At 35.6% G+C, this 16,561-nt stretch overlaps 1 protein-coding gene across 1 annotated transcript; it reads right to left on the bottom strand.

Annotated features, from left to right (window-relative positions):
- Window positions 1-296: 296 nt before the first annotated feature.
- Window positions 297-15,071, bottom strand: LOC102581055 (LRR receptor-like serine/threonine-protein kinase FEI 2). Its single transcript, XM_015304412.1, has 14 exons — window positions 14,795-15,071; window positions 10,619-10,846; window positions 10,059-10,194; window positions 9,428-9,499; window positions 9,272-9,343; window positions 8,449-8,520; window positions 7,171-7,242; window positions 6,984-7,055; window positions 6,318-6,406; window positions 5,276-5,431; window positions 4,829-5,161; window positions 3,031-3,276; window positions 2,352-2,485; window positions 297-1,025 (listed from the first exon to the last, which is right to left on the bottom strand). The coding sequence occupies exons 2-14, from the start codon at window positions 10,713-10,715 to the stop codon at window positions 807-809; spliced, it is 1,770 nt and encodes a 589-aa protein (XP_015159898.1). The 5' UTR covers window positions 10,716-10,846; window positions 14,795-15,071; the 3' UTR covers window positions 297-806.
- Between the last annotated feature and the right edge of the window lie 1,490 nt (window positions 15,072-16,561).

The following is a 16,561-nucleotide window of genomic DNA, read 5'->3' as shown; positions in this document are numbered from 1 at the left end:
TTTAAGCGAGAAACAAGAAACTCAAGATTCAAAAATGACTAGTTTAACTAGCCCCTAGTATAGTATTGTCACAATGGCCTGCAATTGCATTGCATCCTTCAGTAAAACGATCACAACTTTTTGTAATCAACAAGCGGTTTAGGTGTTGGAAACTAAACTTCAACATCCAATCGAATGGCAAACAAAACAGCATAATAGTGCTAGAGCCACAAGCTCTCATAAAAAACCAGTGAATATAACAGTTCATGACATCATAAGTGGAAGAGAAACTATAAAAGAGATCAACAGAAATAAAGTGAAAAGGCAAAATAACTGCAGTCAACTGTTATATCAGCTATTGTGGGAAGCATCATAATATACAAAAAGGATATCAACTTAGCAAAAGGCAAGTGTCAAATCAATTCAATCATTTCCATATACAATTACAGCAAGAAAACCTACAAACAAAAGGCAAATGAAAGATACAAAAGGGATTTGATTGCTCATGCCACTCGTACAGATTCCGTTCCCCTGGTGAAATGAAAAGCTCAATGCACTGGAGAAAAATGATGAAATCAAAAACAGGATTAAGCACGCTGAACCTCGTGATAACTAACTAGCAACTCTGAATTTGAGGAATGATGGCAGTTGAACTGATCTATTTTGTTGCTCATCTGCAGAAAGAATCGATAAATATAGTACAATAGAAGAGTCTTTGCAGACTTTAAATTCCCATAAAATGCTTGCATCACTCCTCAATTTACTGCATGAAGTTGCAGATGGAAACTCAAATCATTAATTTTCTTCACATCTCTAGCTTTAAGACTTCAATCCGAGCTTGAATCGTAGAAGTCACTGGGACATGGAGTCATGACTTCAGATTCGAGAATCTGAACAACCCTGTGCATTGTGGGCCTGTCGTCGGGGCTTGAAGAAACACACTGAGTGGCAACTGAAAGCAGGGAATCAAGGCTTTCAGTCTGCACTCGTTCACAAAGCGGATCAACTATCTCTGTCCGTCTATTCTCAGATGCTAAATAGTTCAGCTGCATGATGAGTATGACAGGGGTTTAGAAGACCAGTGATTTGAATAAAATACCTACAATGCAAGTCATATCATCCTACTCGGACTGGATACTTCACTACAAAAAGTGGGAAAAATCTTTTGCAAATAGTAAATAGGGTAATTGGAATGATTTTCTACCAAATGGTCCAATTTGTTTTGGGTTTTCATATAGTTTGATCAAACAACCATAAAACTATAGACTGATTTTGGATTGTTCTTAAAATTGATTTGATCAGTGACAATATTTGGTTTAGTCAGGTGCATATATCAATGATATGCGTTTCTTTTTAAAATGATTTAAACTTTTTTTTATCATTTTTTGCAGATTTTAACATTGTTTTGGTGCATAAACAGTCTTCTCCCTCAGGCTCTTACCCATTCCTACCTATCTGGAGGGAAAAGGCTCATCATTATTCCTCATTCTCCTATTTGCACTCTTCGGTTCATTTTGCTTCAAATTTGTCCTTATTGTCCCTATATAATTCTTCATGGATTAATGGCCACAAAGACTTAATACTGTTTTATATCGTTGCAAAACCATCATACTGATTGTCTACAGTACAAGTTTTACCTTAATAATTTTGTGCTCATACCACACTCAGTCCAGCCCTTATGCATACTCAACTAACCACCTCTTTTTGCTGCTTCTTTTTTGTTGAGAAACTAACCTCTTTTGGCTTATTGAGCCAAAAAATGCAGCTTAAAACACTTGTCACATCTAATCTTAAAAGTTGGAATTACTTGCCCACCAGCATGCTTCCCTCTACCTCTCTAACCTTAGTAATATCATTCTCACCCCCCCCCCCAACAACAAGGATAGGAGCATGGCAGTAGTTGCAAAATCAGTGGGAAGAGGAACTGGAAAGGAGTTGGGGTTGGGGCAAAAGCTAAAAGTAGCAAATAACTTTCCAGCCTTGCCCATTTAGGATCTCACGATATGCAATTATGGAAACATAAAACTACAGAGGAGAGGAACTACTTATGATGGTATGATGAATTAGCCCACTTAGTTTTTCTTTAGATAATTTTAAGTTTTAACCTTGCTCCAATAGAGACCTCAAGTGAAGCTCACATGCATCTCTGCAGTTTGGGCTCTAACAGCCAAAAAGAATGAGACCACGATAAATTATATGCATAACTAGAGATAATGGGCAAAATGGTTAACCATGCCAGCAAGTAGCCATGATGACATTTGTAGGTTTTAAAAAATAATGTTAGCTACCTCACAAAAAGAATGTAAGGAATTTCAACCAAGAGAGAATACACTTATGATTAGAAGTAAGATGCGCTTAATCACACAACATACCCAGCCAACAATATTGAAGCCCTTCTCAATATATGATGCATCAGTCGGCCGCTTCCCACTTATGACTTCAAGAACCAAAACTCCAAAACTATAAACATCTGTCTTTTCTGTAGCCCTACCACTCTGCATGTATTCTTGAAAAAAAAGATAGAGAAGAGAAACACATAAGCTGTAAAACAAAAGGCGATATATCAAGTGAAGCAGAAATCAACTGCCCAAAGTGAAAGCATACAAAATCAGATTTCCACATGGAATAGCAAGGAGAACTAAATTCTTTAAGCACATAGATAACCTCTCATCACATGTTACAACTTGATGCGGCAGAGATGAATATGCTAGAAAACAGTATGTTCGGTGCCTCAAGAGAAACCTTCGATGTGGAACCATTCCTCCCCCTCCCTCCCTCCCGCTGTCATTTAACTAGGCCTCATATTATCTTTTGTCAATATCAAGAAAAATAAGCATGAGAAAGAAATACATCACAGGTGCAACTTCTACAGACAAGCAGTAACCAGTTTGTATTTGAAAAGTAGTGAAACCTGATTACAGGAAGAGGAAACCAGATCGCTCTCTCCCCAGTTTCAACTATAGTAGCAGCAGAAATTCATTCCATGCATAGTTTAATATATGCAACTTCCTAAGTAGAAGGTGATGATAAATGTCTAATCATTGGGTGTACCTGGAGCTAAATACCCAAATGTGCCAGCTACAATTGTTGTGATGTGAGACTCCTCATCCCCCAGTAATTTGGCCAGTCCAAAATCAGATACTCGAGCCTCAAAGTTTCCATCAAGCAAAATGTTGCTAGACTTTATGTCACGGTGTATTACTCGAGGAGAACAATCGTGATGTAAATATGCCAGCCCTTTCGCGGCTCCCATGATTACAGTCAGCCGTGCACCCCAGTCTAACTGCTCAGATCTCTCTGTATAAAATATTTCAAAAATGATGTTTAAATGGACCCAAAAAACAATAGTCAAATCTAAAACTCTCAACCCTGAAGATATGAAAATATCTAAACAGCAACAGCAATTTAACATGCAAGATGAACTAGCTTAAAGGAATGTCATCATTTTTTATTATTACAGCAACTTGACATGCAAGATGAACTAGCTTAAGGGAATGTCATCTTTTTTATTATTCTCTTTGCTTCCAGCGTTGTTTTCCACCCTAGATGCCGAAAGCAAACATCATGTCACTGTCCACTTCCCAAACATGACACTCATTTTGTTATTCTATTGGATAGAAGAACACTGGCTCATCGAGATATTCAACAATTTTTGACAAACATTATTTTTTCCTAGTGATTGTACCATACTATGGATTAAAATTAGCTACATATTACTATTGTACTGTCATTTCCCATAAGTGTGCAAGTGGTTCTCATGCAATATAGCTGCATAAAAGGGCTGCAAGCTAGCCATCTGGTAAACTAAAGCAAAGGAATTAAATTGTGTAAATTCAAAGTTTCTTATAAAAACGAAGTCCATATTCTAAGTTCTACAGCAATACAACAACTAAGCCTCAACCCAAACAAGTTGGGATCAGCTATATGAATCCTCAGACCATGTTTCCATTTAAGCTCAAGTTATGTCATCATCATAACAAAAAATCTATAGCAATATTTACACAAAATATAGAACACATATGAAACATCAATGACACACCAAGATATTCTTTGGTGCCATCAGAGTGTCTTGGTTAGTTAGCAAGTTACTCTCCACTATTTCGTAACTGTCTAGACGTGAAAACATTTCCGGAGTGCCATCTGCACCAGCCAAAGATGTAATCATTATCCACTTTTACTTGTATTAAAAGGTAAGAAATTTATAGGATCAAGCCAATGGGTACTAACCCAAGTAAGTTTAGAGTTGCATTAGGACATCATCACCAAGTTTAGTCAATCCCATTCAGAAACTTTCTCCAAAGGCTGACAATATTTTTCCAATCAATTGCATATTGAACACTGGTTTTACAGCATTCCCTTCTGTCCCAGTGACAATCTGGCAGACTTTTTGGGACTATATTTCACTGGTTGAATCAATCAAAATAGCAGTAGAAAGTGATCCCTGTTCATAATTTATCCTCATTCTTACTAGACCCCAGTCTAGTATGTTTGCTCTTATCAGCATATGAATTTTGCATTTAAAAAACAGCAGGTCTTTCATGCTTCCACAAAAGCATATATATCCAATATAACTTATGTTTCTGTTTACTGTTACTATTATTAACTTGCGCGTTTTATCTCCCAACTGAACCACACAACCCAAATTTCAATCAGGTGTTATACAGGAAAGATAAATAACCCTATTGTGCTATGAATATCAAGACTGCTAAAATCTCAAATAATTTGCCAATTTAAAGAGAGAACCCAGAAATTCTCACCGAACCCAGCTTATGTGCTAAATCCACAAAATAACAAACATTTTCACCAATTGTAGAGCACAAGATATTTTACAGAGGAAAGTATGTCTCACCGTGCAGAACTTCATCTAGGCTACCTCCAGATAAAAAGTCATATATCAACAACTTTGATGTTGGAGAATTGCAATATCCTCGCAGATTTACCAGATACCGATGCTTAATACTTCCAAGAATTTCAAGCTCCCTTTCGAAGAATCTATCGAAGCCTTCATTCATCTTGATAATTCTCTTCACAGCAAATACATTGCCATCATCCATTGCAAGTTTGTATACAGTTCCAAATCCCCCAGAACCAATAATGTGCTCTTCATTCAGAGTCTCCAGTTTTTTGATTATGTCCTTGGAAGAGTAAGGCAAATCTCCATGAAACATCACAATAGATGCACCTGACAATTTAACAATTGGATAGTTAAACCTTTTATACAAGGAATTAAGAGCATAAAGCAAATAAAGATTAAAACATTATAATGGTAATTTCTACATAGGTTCTAGATTAAGACCTGCACAAATATCCATTGCAAGACTTCTGCCATCATTTTTACCCAGTCTCTTGTAGAGGAAACATCCCCAGAAACACATCAGTGCCACCAAAAGCAGTGCACCCACAGTGGCAGATGCACTTATAAGTAGTCGACCATTCTTATTTTGGCTTTGGGCTGAGAAAAATGGAAAATATGAGATATTACCATGAAACATGAAAGGAAAGAAGTGAAATAATCAAAAGAAAAAAAAAACAGAGAAACAAAGAAGCAGTAGAAAAGGCTACGTAACCAGAGTACATGACGCTGCTACTTAAAACTATGAGTCCGCATACTTAAATGATTCTTCCATTTGAAGTAATAAGTTTTCTTGTTAAAGCCTAACAGATGAACAAATCCTTCACAAATATCATTTGAGATTCTAGTCAATGCATTACACAAAAGCAAAAGGCAGTTGTACCTATTGCAATGCCATGAATTACCTTAATATATATTAGAAATTAATAATATGAAGATACTTATCCAAAAAAAAAGAGAAGACATATACTAGGTCTTTAATTTTTAGAAGAACAACAAAATCTAGAATTCAACACTCTAAAAAAAATAATGTATACTTGTCATGTTCTCTTGTCTACTTGATGAAGGAAATTCAGAAAAGGACAAGTTGTCATCTTAAGCAGCCGAAACACTAGGAATCCTTTTTTCATGACTGACAAATCTGTCGAGGCCAACCCTTAGGACCAACCTCAAAACTCCAGGATAAGGGGTCCACTCCTATACCCCTTTGCCACTTAAATACCAGGCTTACTTCACATGGCGCATGGATCGAACCTGTGACCCAAGTCACAAGTCCCTCAACTTTTGCCACTTGAACTAAGCACTGGGGGTAAATGATTCTGTCACTAGGGGTCCTTGAGCATATGAGAAATGATTCTGTCACTAGGGGTCCTTGAGCAGATGAGAAATGATTCTGTCAATATTGCCATATGCATTCACCCTTACAGGCAGAAATTGGACTTGATATTTGACTACTATTTTATGTTGATAATGGGTAAACATTTACCTGAATCCGGGGACGGGGATATTGAAGAACCTCCAGTGTTACAGTCCTGACTGACTTGTTTGCCACACAAGTTACGATTTCCAAGAAAGCTGTCATAAATTTAAAATCAGAAATCATGTAAATCAAGCCAACCAGAGGGCAAGTTGTAAATTACAAGTTTTAGGTCAAAATCATATCAGGCAGCTATTCTGTGCACATCCATACAAGTCTTTCTCCCCCTTCCAATGATGGGTACTACTCAAGATTCAAGCAAAAGATAGTATCAAAGGCTACAACTGCATACCCTTCATTTTCACTGATACACAATTTACTAAACAGTGTGGGGTTAAGGACTTTAAAGAATTGAGGACCTCAATCCTAATTTCAAATGCAATTGGCAATTCAGCCAACACCCTCAGTGTCATCCCAGAATTGATTACAATCTTTTTTGGTGGATTTCTGAAAACAAACAGTTAGGCACACAAGGACGCTGATATTTGAAAAAGAAATAATATGGAGTTGATAACGATGCTTCAAACGTATGGACATACATTAGTTATGTCAACATTACATAAACCAAATAGAGAATCTGAGTAAAGAAATGATTATAAAGTAGTATAGACAAAATAGATGCTTTGAAAATTCAAATGCACTTGACAAGAAGGATTTTGTATTGGTGTTACTTACGAATCATTTCCAAACTTGGCAAGGTGTCCATCTGAAGGTATTTGCCCAACCAAGAAATTTGTTGACACGTTGCTGTAAACATTGAACAACAAATATTAATTCAGCAGCACAACCCAACCTCACCTCTTGAGTAACATTTTACACTTTAAGTTGTTAGTTACGACAAAAGAACTTTTAGGGCACTCACAAAATGCCAAGATTGTTCAGCTTGCCAAGGGATGGTGGAATGTTTCCACTGAGAGAGTTGCTTGAAAGATCTCTAGCAAAATTAATAAACCAACATCAATTGTTTGACTGTAGAAGCAATTACTAAGTTCAACATCACATGCGTAGAATTGAGACAGGTCAATTAGATTTGCATTAGAAGTTACATACTTATAAAAGGTAATAAGAAAATTTTACCCAGACTAAATCAAACTAAGCAAAAAATGTCACTTTTTCCTCTGTTAAAACCTCTTTATCTTTTTTTTCCAACAAACTGCTATGTAAAGCCTTCTTATTTCTTAATTAGGTTTCTCTCCATTTCCTGGAACAGTAAAGAGGTAAAGTATGCACGACTTTCCTTAGCTCTTTTAATGGGAAAAGAAAGGTTACACCAGTCTAGCAAGAAAAACACTCATGACTCCAATAGTCTAGCAAGAAAAACACTCATGACTCCAAGAACCAGATCCCTAAGATATGACACATGCAGAAGAAATCAGTAGATATGATGGTCCCTCCTCTTCACTGTAAAATCCTTCCAGCTAATTCAAGAAATCCTCCAGCTACCTCAGACCTTGCATCAGTAGAGAAGATGACACCACCATGAGACATGCAAATAACTCCGGACAGCGGACAATGACAATAGAACAAATGAACCGCCAGTTGCCTATCGTTCCAAAGGCTCTTCATGCTCAGAGGGAGGAAAAATGCACAAGGATGTTCAAATTAGCAAGGAAGATGACAGGATAAGCAGGGCAGAGGCAGATCCATTTAGGACAACAAAGTGTACTGTAGTATGTGGTAACAATCAACATACGGAAAATACAGCTTCCTATCCTAAAAAATAAAACAGAACAAAAGCTTATACGGCAAACATACAGTTGAATTGGAGTTTGTGTGAGATGGACAGGCAAAAGCATGATAGCATTGAGAAGAAGGATAGGAAGAATTGATAAAGAAAACCTAATGAAGGGCTGGTAGGTGTGTAAATTCACCAGGGTATTAGTATTAGAAAGTGCAAACTGTCAAAAGTCAAAAAAGGAAAAGGTTGCACCTTTTATTCGAGGACTGTCTAGTGTCTATATAATGATAGATATTTTCGCTGCATGGGTACAGTCATTTACAAAAAAACAAAATGTTGTCCAAATATCATGCTTGCTTATGCAGATTAAGGTCAACGGACCATGAAGGAGCTTGCGACCTGCAGAACAGCATGCACAGAAACTGAGAAAAGAGACTCAAAATATGAGACAGAAAGTCTTACAGATTCTCAAGCTCAGGAAGGTTTCCCAACTCATCAGGAATCCATCCGCTTAAATAATTACTCTGTAGAAACCTGCATAAAAGAATTAAAATTCCTAGCAAATTAGTTAGCATGTACATCATTAACTTTGTAATTTCAAATTCTGAAGCAGCGCCAAGAAAAAAAGCCGCTCAAACCTCTCTTGAATTTATCAAAACCAAAATACAGCTTTAGTTTGTTCTGTTTTACATATCAAGATTAGTAGCATAGCAAGGACTACAACATCTATCAATGACATGCTGGTGGTGCAATATGACCGGAGATGAAGTGATTAATCTATACATGAACTGAAAAGAGTGTTATAAAATATGTCCACTCCCCATAAGGATATTGAGTTTTGCACTCAACTTTTTTTGCTCAAACTCCACAAAACGAAATGTCAGTTTTATAGTTTGTATAAGTATCCTTGTTACTTTGCAAAAAGAGGACCAATCATGATATAATGCATAAATTCTTTTACTGAACAAACTAATCAAAAAATTCCAACCAGGGTATTAATGCGAGTTTCTTCTGAAAATTGAGTCATAAGAATATGGTGTGGTTCAGGCATAGTACGATTCAGATGGTAGTGAGGTTAAGGGGAAGAAGGAAGAGCTGGGAGGTGGGTCTGTGGGGAAGCTGAAGTACGGATATTGTATCCCCAAGAACTCCTTCAAATAGCATGTAAGGTAGTTGGAGTTCTTCATATTCACACAAGTGCTTAATACCAGAAACTCAAGCGCCTCAATAATAGAAGAGAATTAAATATGCAGGTCACACCAAAGAAGTTCATTGCAAAACTTACAGAGATTTCAGCTTTGTACAATTTCCCAATGCAGGAGGTATTGCCCCATAGAAATTATTGTCATGAAGAGCTCTGCATTTGAGGAGATTTGTGTTAGCATAGTATAGTGACACTAACAATAAATGGAAACAAGAATAAAAGGGAAAAGAAGCATACAGAAACTGCAACTGGTCAAGCTTCCCAATATCTGGTGATATATATCCACTCAGTTTGTGATTAGGGAGGCTTCTGGATGATCAAAAGACAACAATTGTAGTAGTTCAAATAGTGACTCCAATATGAAATAGGCTATGTTAGAAGTCAAGTATCAGTGTGTTCTAATATAAATTATAGGTCAGTGTTAAGTGCTAGGAAAATTAGTCTCTTCTTAGTTCAATACAAATTGCGGAAAGCAACTCAGATCTTAAATACAAAACTACTTAAAGATAATGTTTTGTAAGATATTTGGATGAAGATATCAAATTCAGGCAATTTGACAAGTAGCCCAGTAAAATGGTGCTAGAGGATCAGCCCTACAGAAATGTAACATAATGCAATCGAAAACCACTTCCGTATACAGTCAAGATCAGCTGTAATTCAGTTCTACAAGATCAAAGATCCAATTTGATCCATAAATTACTATATCACAACTACTAGGGATTCTCAGCATTCATTTAGTGTTATGTTGAATCAAAATGTTTCAGATATTTCAGAATTGTGGAGCCCAAAATAAATATGTCAAAAATAACTAGAACCATAACAATGACATCACCGGCAGAGATGTTTTAACAATAATACAGATACTCACAAAGATGTAACTCTCTTTGATTTTGTGTCACATTGTACTCCTTTCCAGCCACATGGGTCAGAATCTTCTGGTCTCCACTGCTCAAGAATACCATCGGAACCAGATATTAAGATCCTAAAATTGACAAGCGCTTGACCTGCAAAGATGTAGAAAAGTTTAAAGTATGGACTAAAGTGTAACTCTTACAAGATGGAACAGACTTCAGATATCAATCAATTATCAAGTGAGGTAGTATTAGCATAACATTCAAGTAATGTATAAAGTAACAACTGAATAGAAACTAAACAGCATTAGAACATCAGAAATTAGCAAAAATCCAATTATTAGAGGCAAACAAGCTTCGATGCAATATCATCCCACAATCATCCCAACTAAATATCAGAAATATACTAGTCCTTGATTTAGGAAACTGACGAAGGAACTAGACTTGTTATATCATCTGGATCAAGCATGTTAAATATCTTATCATACTCGCATCAATTAAAATCCACACAGTGCCTAGTCTGTAACTAAATAAACAAATCAAGCAAGAAATGCTGAAGAAATGGGTGGCATCGCACCATCAAGATTGAGTGCTAGTGTAAGTCTTGGGAAAATGCAAAGCAACAGCACGCTTAAAAACAACAGGTCCTGAATTTTCAAAGAGAAGCCGCCCATCTTGGCGTTGATCAAGCATAATAAGGCTACTGAAGAACATCAGGCGGACTAGGCTGTGCTGCGGTTCCCTTGGACATACAGTAAATAAGATGTAACACCACAAAACCAGCAATGGAAAAGAGAAATGATCCCTGGAGGAACAACCAAAGCAAAAGATATTAGAAAGAATCCTGTAACTATCAAGTAAACTATTATGAATGAAATAATGAAGAAAACTTAAACAGAGAATGTATAGATAATTCTCACAGATTGGTGCACATTATTTCCTAATGTTTGACACTAAATTGATATGTAGTTGGCACTTCTGTCTTACAAAAAGTGCACAGAAAACGTTGACTTATCCTCTGGAGTCATACATGTCATGTGATGGCTACATCTGGCAATCCAGAAAGAACTTCCCAAATATAGAGTGGATGGTCATACCAAGAGAGTTACTATTCTTCCATTGTACTTTTGTGGCCTAAGACTCGTAAAGATTGTTTGGAAGGGTGTACAAGAACAGTATTGAATAGTGTGTATCAATAATGATGGGATTAGTCATGGTAGGATTAGTTATGTTGAGATTATTTCTAATCCACTATTTGGTTTGGTGTATTCAACGAACTATGTCTTTAAACATGTTTATCAATGTATTAATAAAAATAAACCTGGAATTGCTAATACTATGGGTTAATATGCATTAGTTATACACCCTATAATACTGAATAGGATGTATAACCAATGCATGTATTAATTATACATACGTTGAAAACACTTCCAAACAAGGTATTAAATAATACCATGGCTAATACATGTATTACTTTCTCTAAAACATCCTACTAAAGACCAAACTGGACAACCAAATTACTTAAGTACATCTATTTTAGAATACAGAGAACAACTCATTTATTAATCTGATAAGTAGAATACAAAGAACAAATTTAGTTGAGAAAGTTCAGCAAAAATTGGAAAAAACTCTCTACCTCCACAAGGTAGGGGTAAGGGTTTATCCTTCACAGACACCCCTTATGGGATTATGCTGGATATGTTGTTATTGTAAAATTCAGCAAAATGATAGAAATATGCATGAACAGTATGAATCAAGGAAGAAGACTACTGATTTTTCAAGTCTTTTGTTAAGAACAATAGTCCTTGCTACCCGAACCAAGTTTCAGAAAAATGCTACTTAGCTGCCAGGATCTTGCTGCATACCCACCCCAAGGAGATTTTCAAACCTTCGTTGATCAAGGATAATCATGCAATTCTTATCTTCTTTTATGGCCCTTAACTTCGTTATATAAGATTACTATCCAAGAGTTTTCCAACTAAAAGTCTAAGACTCAGCTCTTTATCTTTTTTTGAAAATGAAGACTCTTTTTTTTTTTTGAAACTGGTAAGGTTGAATTCTTCAGCATTAAGGGTATGCTGGCTACCTCCAAAAAGAGATAATTACAGATTTCCTATCAAATCTATAATCTGATCTATATATCATCTATACAAATGAAGACTCTTTTTTATTTTATTTTTTTGAAAATGAAGCCTCAGCTCTTTATCTTGAGAGAGTAACTACAAACTCCAGAGCAGGATCATGCTATATCCAACTTCAGCATGCACATTGGTTAGCGAAAGATAATCATACCCTTCCTATCAAAATAAAGGTCTAACTCTCAGGTCTTTATCTTCAGAAAGTGACCATAAAATCTATTCAGTTTCCCTTCTCGCTGAAACAATACACTAAAGTGAGTGGAGATTGTTCCAAGAAAAGGCTTATTGTATTGTGGCCAATATTTGACCGACAGTGTTAAATTGTTTGGCCAAATATTATCCAACAATACTAAGAATAGGCCATGTTACAAATCTTCACCTTGGTTTAGTTTTGGTTTTGGATGATATAGTAAATAAGTTCCATCTTCTCCACAAAATCCCTAATGGGCAAAATCAGTTTTCATGAATACTAATCAAATTCAAGCAAAGCTACTTTTAAAATTTGTCAAACACCAAAACAAGCCAAAAAGTGCTTTTAAGTTGGTTTGACTCAAAGTGCTAGTATTTTCTGCAAACTGTAAACATGTGTTTGAAGTACTTCAAGTATCTGAAAATTCATTTCAATGCTCGTCAATCGCCCTATGAATTTTTACCCGAACAAGCCACATATTGGGTTACTGCACTCATTGTTGTGGAATGTCTGGATATATACACACCAATACATACATAATACTTCCGACTACACTAGAATAGGGTACATGTAGCATATGCCTACCTTCTTCCTCTTACTAGAGCGACTGGGTAGCTGACAACCTAAAAATAGCAGCAAGATATGTACTCACTGGCTTAGCACTCTTTGAATCAAACTTCTCCTACACCTCCTAAATTGTTTTTCTAGGTCAAAAATAACCTTTTTGCTCTTAAACCTCTTTTGATTCCCATGCCAAGGATTTTTTTAGTCGCTCCAAATCTTTCATCTCAAGTAAATTGTCCAGTTGACTACTTCAAATGGGATTTTTCGTCAAATCCTTACCAGCAATAGCATGTCAACAACATATAGCAACAAATAACGAATGAATAAACATCCACTTTCAGAAGTACACAAATTAATCATAAATGCTCCTTGAATAACCATGACCCAACAAAATCAACCCAATCACAACTACTGGCAGCTTCAACCCCAGAATGACTTCTTTATTCTTGAAGAAACCATTTGCATCTAACAATTCTCTTTCCTAATGGAGGTTCACAAAAAGACTTAAGTATCATTTTTTTGAATAGAATCAATTTCATAATGGTGGTTTCACTAAACACCAATCTCATTGAATAAGTAAGCATTTGAATTGGTTCAATTGCATGGTGCCAATGAAATCGAGTGACAATTAACATCTTAATAAATTAACTGATCAGCGTGTTTCTCACTTCAGTCAATTAGCAATAGTGTTTCCATGGATTGCCAGGAATCTGTTCATTTATAGCTTGACAAGGAAATTTCTAACACAACCTCCTTCTAACATGTTTACTAGTTCCTAGAATCCTAATGGTGGCCGATGTATAACCTTTAACTGCTCAAACTAAAACAGAAATCAAACCAATTACTATCATGAACCAAAAATAAGAGCATTAAAAGTACCATTTCCACTTCACTGGAACACATTCACCCTCTAAGCCAAAAATTCATCTACCGAGACTACAGATTTCAGCAATTCCACAAAAAGCAGACACATACACAAGACCCCAAAACCAATGTACACCAATCACAGTTTGAGTTCAATCGAGCAAATTATCCATCTAAACAAACATAAAGAAAATCAAACCTTACTGACATAGACAAAACCAATATCAAAAACCAGAAAATGCAAACATGCAGTCATGAACCATCACTGAATCCCAGAACCAGTGAACAAAGCACTCAGTATAGTCCACCACAATTTCCAAAAGAAAAGAAGAGAATCATCTAAACAAACAAATGAACAAAGATCAAAGCTTTATGCATACACTAACACAAGCACAATCACCAAAATGCCAAAAGCCCAAACCCAAGTACCCCCATCTAAGCACTCAGTACAATCCAAGAAAAGCTCTAAAAAAGAGTAATCCCAAACATGAACCCATCGTCACCAAATCCCAGAACAAGTGTACACCCACTAAAGCACTCAGTACAATCCACCAAAATTTCCAAACAATGGCATCATCTAAACAAACAAACAAAGATCAAGGCCTTATGCATACACTAACACAACCACAATCACCAAAACCCCTTCCGGCCAAAACCAAGTACCCCCATCTAAGCACTCAGTACAATCCAACTACAGCTCTAAAAAAAAGAGTCATCCTAAACATGAACCCACCGTCACCAAATCCCAGAACCAGTGCACACCCACTCTAAAGCACTCAGTACAATCCACCAAAATTTCCAAACAAGAGCATCATCAAAACAAACAAACAAAGATCAAAGCTTTATGAACACACTAACACAACCACAACCACCAAAACCCCAAAACCAAGTACCCCCATCTAAGCACTCAAAAGCTCTAAAAAAAAGAGTCATCCTAAACCCACAAATAAAAATTAAACCTTTATACCATACTAAAACACCCACATAAAAGCAGTACCTGAAAATGCTAGATTCGATCTGCAAGTGAGTACCCAAAGTTCATTTCACAGCTAACACTCAAAAAAAAAAGTCCAGACAGAGAAAGATAGAAAAATGGAACTTTGAGCTGTAAAGTTGGAACTTCAAGAAACATACAAAACAACACAATAGAAAGAGAGAGAAAAGAAAAAAAGGGAAATAAAAAAGCTTAAGGCTATTGACAGAGTGTTGATTTTGGCTGCTCTCTATGTAAGAATTAACAAAAATCTTTGTTGTTTGAATTCAATGTAAGGTAGATTTGAGATTTTGAGGAAAAGAGTGTTGTGTAATTAAAAGTAGCTCAACCAATGAGAGTGGAGTGTGTTCACACGTGAGAGAGTGACTCTTCATACGTGCAACCGACGCTGGTGTTGGCATGGGAATGGTGGGGATACAACCTACAGTCATTTTGGTCGGAACAATTTTATCGGAAATCTCGGTAGCTCAATTGATTTTCTATTGTATTTTTATTTTATTGATGGTGTTCAATTTTATATCATGTTATCTTTTTCTCCATTTTTGCATGCCCTTACCCCATTTAAGGAGAAAAAAAAGGTGAAGTGTTGGAGAAAATGATAAAAATTGTCACTTATATTTTGAGTACACAGCGAATATTTTTTATTCTACAAAATTAATTCTTTTTCTATTTTTACTTTTCTCCCTCATTGTCTCTCTTTTTTCCCCTTTATATATCTAGAGTTTCATTTTTCTTCGTTGACATTGCCATGAAAGATCCATAGCCTCATCTAACCAATTCAAAATGTACTTTTTGTTCTCTTTAAGGTGAAGTTCTACCATTCTCTTTTTTTGAAATAGCTATTCATAGTTATATGACAAGATTTTTTTAATCAGATTCAAAGTATATAATTTTTTATTAATACTCTTTTGTAAGTAGCGATAAAAACATTATTGACTTTTTGTATTTGAAAAGTGTTAAACTTTTAGTCTCTCGCTTTTATGATTTTATAATTTAAATAGGTGATGTTGTGTGATATATTTGTAGAAATGTCCTATAATTCGAAATCATGATATAAAGAATTGATTTTGTTAAATAATTTTCTATTAAGAAAAGAGAGAGTTTTGAGTATGTTATTTGATTTTAGATATGATATTTTGAGTATATCTCCTTTTATGTATAAATATTTTTAAATTCCTAATAGACAAAATGTACATTGCTTTGATATAAATTTATGCATCTAAAAATTATACCTTTTTCATATAAGTATATTTCTCATGATCTAGTTTTGATGTATAATATATGTTTGTTTATAAAAATAAATAATTTAAATGTGGTAACTTTTACTATGAACTTGAGAACATAATATTTGACTTTAAGCATAAATTAGTTTAAGTTGAAAATTCATGTTTCAATATACAATCACGAAAGATATAACTCAATTATTATTTTATGTGGTTCGCTTTACTTCTGTACAAGGATGTGTATATATACACTATAGGATGTCTCTCATACTACAGTAGTATAATCCAAATAGGATTCAAGTAGTATAACAATAATAGGACTATCCATACTCAACAGGTTGTCTCTTAGCGGTGCCCGACTTGGATTCGAAATCATATGTATCAATACTCCCTTTACAAGCTGATGGTGGAGAAGACACATTCAATTTGGATCGCATGAACTCAAACCTGGTGGACGAGAGAGGCTTAGTAAAAACATCCGTAATTTGATCCTTGGAGGATAAGAATTGCACAAAGAGATCTTTTCGAGCAACCTTGTCACGAATAA

Source organism: Solanum tuberosum, unplaced genomic scaffold (assembly GCF_000226075.1).
Source record: "Solanum tuberosum cultivar DM 1-3 516 R44 unplaced genomic scaffold, SolTub_3.0 scf00535, whole genome shotgun sequence".
In the NCBI taxonomy this organism is placed as follows: Eukaryota; Viridiplantae; Streptophyta; class Magnoliopsida; order Solanales; family Solanaceae; genus Solanum; species Solanum tuberosum.
The sequence above is the reverse complement of the archived record's forward strand: the minus strand, read 5'-3'. Positions and strand labels throughout refer to the sequence as shown.